The sequence below is a fragment of the Micromesistius poutassou genome, assembly GCF_964030765.1.
Source record: "Micromesistius poutassou genome assembly, chromosome: 10".
NCBI classification, from domain to species: domain Eukaryota; kingdom Metazoa; phylum Chordata; class Actinopteri; order Gadiformes; family Gadidae; genus Micromesistius; species Micromesistius poutassou.
In genome coordinates this window covers 5425933-5432659 of record NC_140280.1, presented here as the reverse complement: position 1 = coordinate 5432659, position 6727 = coordinate 5425933, and the positions used below count along the sequence as shown (strand labels likewise).

Here is a 6727-nt window from a genome sequence, read left to right as displayed (position 1 = left end):
TGCTAATAAAGATGTACACGTCCAAGCAGTTTAAATATTGAACATATGAAACATAATAATGTCGACCAAAGGTAAAATACGAAGAGGGTTTTTTCTCTGCCTCTCTGTTTTAACTCCCACAGTATGACTACTCCTTACATTCCTAATTGTTCATTGTTTTTTATTTTCATGGAAAAAAGTTGCAGTCGTTGGATGTCAAAGAATGTAAATGAGGAAGCGACTGAACCCTGCCCCCCGGCGGTGAGTGGTGGAGCTGCAGCCCGATTCTCTCTATTATTTTGAACTCGTTCGGCCGCCGTAGAGAACCCATGAGCGAACCCTGCCCCCCGGCGGTGAGTGGAGGAGCTACAGCCTGTTTTCTCTCTGTAGTTTTGAACTCGTTCGGCCGCCGTACAGAATGTTGTTTGTTTTGTTGAAATCCAAAATGGCGGAGGAAGTTGACCGAGTTCGAATCTCAGCCGCGGAGCTCCGAGCCGAAGCGTCAACTTTGATCGATATCGGTCGCACCGGTAAGACCAGATAATCGATTTTTAAGTAAAGCTGAAAGCAGCGCAGCGGCTCTCGACCAGGACGCAGTCTGGGTCAACGTTCGGTTCTGGTTAGCCAGTAGCTCCCAGGCTAGCTACTCTCTGCTCCCGCCTTGTTTATGTTTGAATAATAACTTAATCTCTGACATTACATTTGTTCTGTACTAATAACAACTATGATCCCGTGATCCGAGAGAACCACAGCGTGTGTTAAAGGAACCCATACATGTTATATGGCTCATGAAGGGTTTGACTCAAGTAAAGTTCTGCGGTGTTGGAATTACCAACAACACCAATACAATAAGACCAGTATAATAACACCAGTATGATAAAACCGGTATGATAAGACCAGTATAATACACCAGTATAATACACCAGTATAATACACCAGTATGATCACACCAGTATAATCACACCAGTATAATCACACCAGTATAACCACACTAGTACCACCACACCAGTATAATACACCAGTATAATAACACATTTATCACTGACTGATTCATCACTCCTTATAAAGCATCTCATATAGCATATGGGAATCTGGTGCTCAACGTTAATACAAGCCGGCTGCACATCCTACGTGCAATATTATGAACCAGCAGCATGATTTCCCGGGGATTTGTAGTAGTTGGCCTGCAAAATAAAGGTCAGTCAGTTTACCGCTTTGAAAATGAAAAGATAATTTCAAGTCAATTACTTGTGTGTTGAGACTCTTGGGTGCTAATATAATATTATTGGCTCACTTTCTTATCTTCTCTCTGTGTGTTCCAGCAGAAGATCCCCAGCAGCCCCGGGGACAGCAGCAGCAGCAGAAGAAGAAGCGTGAGGCAAAGCGCCCTCAGCTCAACATCTACCAGCCAATGGCTGGACCAGTAAAGCCTGGCCCTGACAGTGAGGGAGAGAACGCCCCCCCGAGTCTCTGTGGTTCACAGGAGAACGTGAGCTCACCCCAGTCTGACAACAAGATGGTTCCTGATAAGTTCTCGGAGGGCCAGAAACACGGAGCCCGCCCAAGGGGCCACGGTGGCAACAAGCAGAGCTGCAGGAAGGCGGTCGTGGTCAGTGTCGCACGTCCCCCGTCCGCCAAAGAAGAAGCTCCCGGAAACGACTTCGCTGAAATGCAGGAAGAACTCCAAGAGTCCGCCGGCGCCGCTCACCTGAGCCGGAAGGCGCGGAAACCGGATCAGCAGTTCTACCGGCCCGGGAGCCGGCGGAGTGCCCAGGAGAAGGAGCCGGACGCAGACAGAGAGCCAGCCAGACCGCCACCTGAGAGCATCCCTCCACAGGCCGAGGCCCCACCCCAGAACCACGCCCGGGCCGGGGCAGGAGGCAAACACACGGCCCCACATGAGGAAGGAGGGGAAGAGAACAAGGGGAACGATGGAAAGCCGACCAGAGACAGACCTAACGACAAGAACAGAAAGAAGGCCCGGAGGGATGCGGACAGACCTCCATCGCTCCCCACGGCCGAGCCAGTGCCAGAGGCTCTCGCCAACAAGGTGGGGAAGCTCAGCTTGAAGGAGAAGGAAGAAGGAGCAGCCGGGAAGGAGGACATGGAGGCCGGACGCCAAAGAGCAAAGGTCTCTGAGGAGAATAAGAAAGCCCAAGGAGAAGGAGAGACCCCCGAGAAGAAGAGGGAGCGAGGAAACCGGAGGAGGAGAGGAGGCGAGAGGGAGAAGGACGCTCTCCCCGAGTCTGGGAGAGTAGCAGAGAGTGGTGGAGGAGGAAAGAGCGAGGGGAAGAGTGACCCTGGTCCAGAAGAGACCAACAGGCGGGCATCAGATGGCAGTCGAGGCCAGGAAACCCGCCAGCCGGCCAAGGGAAGAGACAACAACCGGACCCGGGACAACCGGAAAGGGGCCGATAAACCCGACAACAACAGCAGCACCAGCCGGGCCCCCGACCAGGAGAGAGACGCTGGCGGCGGCAGACTAGAGCGGGCCCCGGCAGCGAGCAGCGCGAGAAACAAACCCAACGCCAAAAACCCCTCGTCCTCCAAGCGCTACTCAAAGTCGGAGATCCGGCGCTCCCGAGACCGCACCTACAGCAGCAGCTCGGCCAGCAGCGCCACCAGCTTCGACCCCTCCGGCGGGGGGAGGAGCGGCCAGAGGACGGCGTTCCCGCGGCCGGGGGCGGGGCGCCGGGAGCAGGCGGAGGGAAGGAGGGACAGGAACAGCCACAGCTGGGCCGTCAACGGGCAGTCGTCCACCGAATCGCCTGAGGGCAGTGACACGAGCGCTCCCGCGAAGGACAGACGGAGTGGGAGGAGGGACGGGGGGGAGAGGGACAGAGAAGGGGAGAGGGAGAGGGAGCGAGGAGGGGAGAGGGAGAGGGAGCGAGGAGGGGAGAGGGAGAGGGACAGAGGAGGGGAGAGGGAGAGGGAGCGAGGAGGGGAGAGAGAGCGAGGAGGGGAGAGGGAGCGAGGAGGGGAGAGAGAGCGAGGAGGGGAGAGGGAGCGGGGAGGGGAGAGGGAGCGAGAGCGAGGAGGGGAGAGGGAGAGGGGAGGGGAGAGGCCGAGAGAGGAGAGTCACAGGCCGAGGCCGCTGAGGGAGGGCGGGCGGGGCATCCTGCGTGTGTCCCTGGACCAGCCCTCCCCCGGCGCAGCCCGCTCCGCCCCGCCCCAGAGCGACGCCGGCCCCCAGCGGCCGCCGGGCTCGTTGCCACGCGGGAGGGGCCGGGGCATCCTGGTTCTCCCCGCCCACACGGACCTCTCTGGGGGCCCGCAGCCCGGGCCCCGGCTCCTGTTCGGGGGGGCCAGAGGGGCGGCGGTGGGCCGGGGCAGGGGGGGCCGCGGCGGTGGCACCAGGCGGCTCTGGGACCCCAACAACCCAGAGCAGAAGCCGGCCCTGCAGCGGGCCCCCCAGCACGGCCCCCTGCAGCCGCCCATGTACCTGCAGACGGGCGGCGGCTACGGGCCGCTGCACTTCTTGGACACGGACGACGAGGTGGCTGGGAGCCCGCCCGTCTTCCAGGGGGAGGGCTTCCCGAGCCAGCAGGCCGCCGCCGCCGCCTACTACAAGTTCCAGACCTCGGACAACCCCTACGGGTACGCCGGGCCCCCGGGTGGCCCCCACGCCCCGGGGGCCGGCACGGCGCAGCGTTACCCGTACCCCTACCACGTGAGCCCACCCTACTATGGGGGCCCCACTAACGGCCTGTACCCCCCTCCCGGGGGATATCGGCCCCACGGCTACGCCCAGCTGGGGGCCGGGGGGGGAGGAGCCACGCCCGAGGAGGTGGAGCAGCAGAACCGGGGCGAGCTGGGCCGCATGCTGAGAGGAGCGGACGCCCAGGAGCTACAGATCAACAACCTCCTGTCCCGGGACAACCTGAGCGCCGAGGGGCTGGAGCGCATGGCCAAGCTCAGGTGAGGCCTGGAGCGGCTCAGGACCAGGCCCCTGGTTCCCTGTGGAGCCAGGCTCTGAACCAGGCCCCTGTGGAACCAGAGCCCCACCATCGTGGTGTTATCATGAAGTTTATAACCCACCACCATCATGGTGTTATCATGTAGTTTAGAATGATGACACCACCACCATCATGGTGTTACCATGTAGTTTATAGCCCAACCAACGCTGCTATTGAATGGAGATGTTTAACCATTCAAATATCACAAGTGGTTAGAACGTATTTAAATATGGCTGAGGGACAGTATGAACCTAAAGCTTATCTCTGATCAGTCTGTGCTACTGCTTTAGTGTCAGCGGAGACCCTTCCACTGACCTATGGCCCTCTCCTCCTCCTCACTGTGTGTCCCCGTCCCTCTCCTCCTCCTCCTCCTCCTTCCTGTGTGTCTCCTCCTCCTCCTCCAGGTTGGAGCTGCTGTCCGTGTACCAGCAGGTCATCCTGACGGACATAGAGTTTGCCGACCAGCAGAGCGTGGACCAGGCCCTGTGGAAGAACGTCTACCACCAGGTCATCGAGCGCTTCCGTCTGCACCTCAAGGAGGCGGGCGGCGAGCAGGCCCCCGGCATCAGGAGCCTGCTGCTGGCACTGCTCCACCAGGTGGGGACACCATATATAGATATAGATATATAAATATATCTATATATACTGTATATCAGGGGTTAGATTATCATCAGGAGGACCTTCCTTATCTTTATTTGTGACAAACTATCACTTAATTTTGAGATGCGGCGATTCAACACTGTGTGTGTGTGTGTATGTGTGTGTGTGTGACAGGGGGCTGTGTTCTTCGACGCTCTGCTCCAGAAGCTGCAGACGGCGTTTCACTTCAATCTGGAGGACTACATGGATGGCGTGGCCATCAGAGCGCGTCCTCTACGCAAAACGGTACGCACACCAAGGGGACTGCATTACCCAGGGTGCACTGGGGTTCAATGCTTGTACCTGAACCGACAACAAGGGTTGGGGTGACCATATGTATTCACTGTGACATTAGTAAGTCTTGAAATCTGAAGTGAAACACGGCACATGTATAGCATGCTAACATGAACCTGCTCCTGGCGGGTCTCTGTTCACCTGGTCTGTGTTTACCTGGTCTCTCTGTTCACCTGGTCTCTGTTCACCTGGTCTGTGTTTACCTGGTCTCTGTTCACCCGGTCTGTGTTCCCCTGGTCTGTGTTCCCCTGGTCTGTGTTCACCTGGTCTGTGTTTACCTGGTCTCTCTGTTCACCCGGTCTGTGTTCACCCGGTCTGTGTTCACCTGGTCTGTGTTCCCCTGGTCTCTGTGTGTCTCTGTTCACCTGGTCTGTGTTCCCCTGGTCTCTGTGTGTCTCTGTTCACCTGGTCTGTGTTCCCCTGGTCTCTGTGTGTCTCTGTTCACCTGGTCTGTGTTCCCCTGGTCTCTGTGTGTCTCTGTTCACCTGGTCTGTGTTCCCCTGGTCTCTCTCCAGGTGAAGTATGCTCTGCTCAGCGCTCAGCGCTACATGATCTGCCAGGGAGACATCGCCCGGTACCGGGAGCAGACCAGCGACTCCGCCAACTACGGCAAGGCCCGCAGGTCAGTCCTCCATCTTTACTTATCTTAATCTAAGGTAAGGCCCGCAGGTCAGTCGGCCGTCTTTACTTATCTTAATCTAAGCCGTGTGCTAAGCTAATGTGCTACCTACCATAGAGTATTAACACATCAAAACCCTTGAAGATCACTGGATGATATTTGTCCAATGTGGAGGTTGATTGATTGTTTCTGATTGGTTGCTCTCCAGCTGGTACCTGCGGGCCCAGCAGATCGCCCCGAAGAACGGACGGCCCTACAACCAGCTGGCCCTGCTGGCCGTCTACACGGTAGGGGTCACCGGGGTCACCGGGGTCAGAGTTCACCTCTGCCTTGTTTGGTTCTGCCCCATTTTCCCACAGCTCAAACATTCCCCATCAAAGCCCTGGAACCTTTAACGAGACAGTCCAATTAAATAAAACGATAACATTACAACAATCAAACCGGCAAAGGGATTCGCTATCAAATTAAATAAACCCCTCTGTTTGGTTCCATCCCTCCCCTGTAATGAACCCCTCTCCTCTGTTTGGTTCCATTCCTCCTGTGTCTCAGAAGCGGAAGCTGGATGCTGTGTATTACTACATGCGCAGCCTGGCTGTGTCCAACCCCATCCTCACAGCCAAGGAGAGCCTGATGAGCCTGTTTGAGGAGGCCAGACGCAAGGTCTCACACACACACACACACACACACACACACACACACACACACACACACACACACACTCTTAATGAAGCTTGGCCACAAGATATACCGTTAAGACATTCTATAGGCTGTAGATTTCATACACTAGTTTATACCATATCTGAATAGTACGGCGCCACGGAGGAATCAACACACTTAACAAACATGCAAATAGACGAAACACAATCAACTGAAACGTCTTCATCACTCAGACAACATATTAAGAAACAGGCTGTGAATCCAGACAAACAACAGACAACCCGTTAAGGGGCCCACACACCGCCCAGACTCAAACCAACGGCCAACCTCCTTTATCCGACCACTGCGTTGCCTCTCGTCTGATCTGTTCGGCCGAAAAGTTGCATTGAAACACACCGCAAAGACTACTGCTCCGTAACATCGGGTGGCACTAGTCTGGTGCCAGTAATCCAAAACATGAGAACAGGAAATGATGAAACAGAGTGCAGACCAAAGATTATCAGATTAGAAAACAAAGCGTACACAGGATTGGCTCTTTATTCGTTTGTGGAATACAATACTAACGATACAATACTGCTACTAC

The 6727-nt window shown here is 55.9% G+C and overlaps 1 protein-coding gene across 1 annotated transcript in view; it reads left to right on the top strand.

Annotated features, from left to right (window-relative positions):
• Window positions 1-424: 424 nt before the first annotated feature.
• Window positions 425-6727, top strand: part of smg6 (SMG6 nonsense mediated mRNA decay factor) — a gene marked incomplete at its 5' end in the record, with an annotated part of 13135 nt that continues 6832 nt past the window's right edge. Inside the window, 7 exons of the mRNA XM_084473681.1 lie at window positions 425-509; window positions 1302-3897; window positions 4340-4532; window positions 4710-4820; window positions 5384-5490; window positions 5696-5774; window positions 6037-6147. Coding sequence (XP_084329807.1) covers window positions 425-509; window positions 1302-3897; window positions 4340-4532; window positions 4710-4820; window positions 5384-5490; window positions 5696-5774; window positions 6037-6147 — 3282 coding nt within the window. The remainder of the gene's footprint in view (window positions 510-1301; window positions 3898-4339; window positions 4533-4709; window positions 4821-5383; window positions 5491-5695; window positions 5775-6036; window positions 6148-6727) is intronic.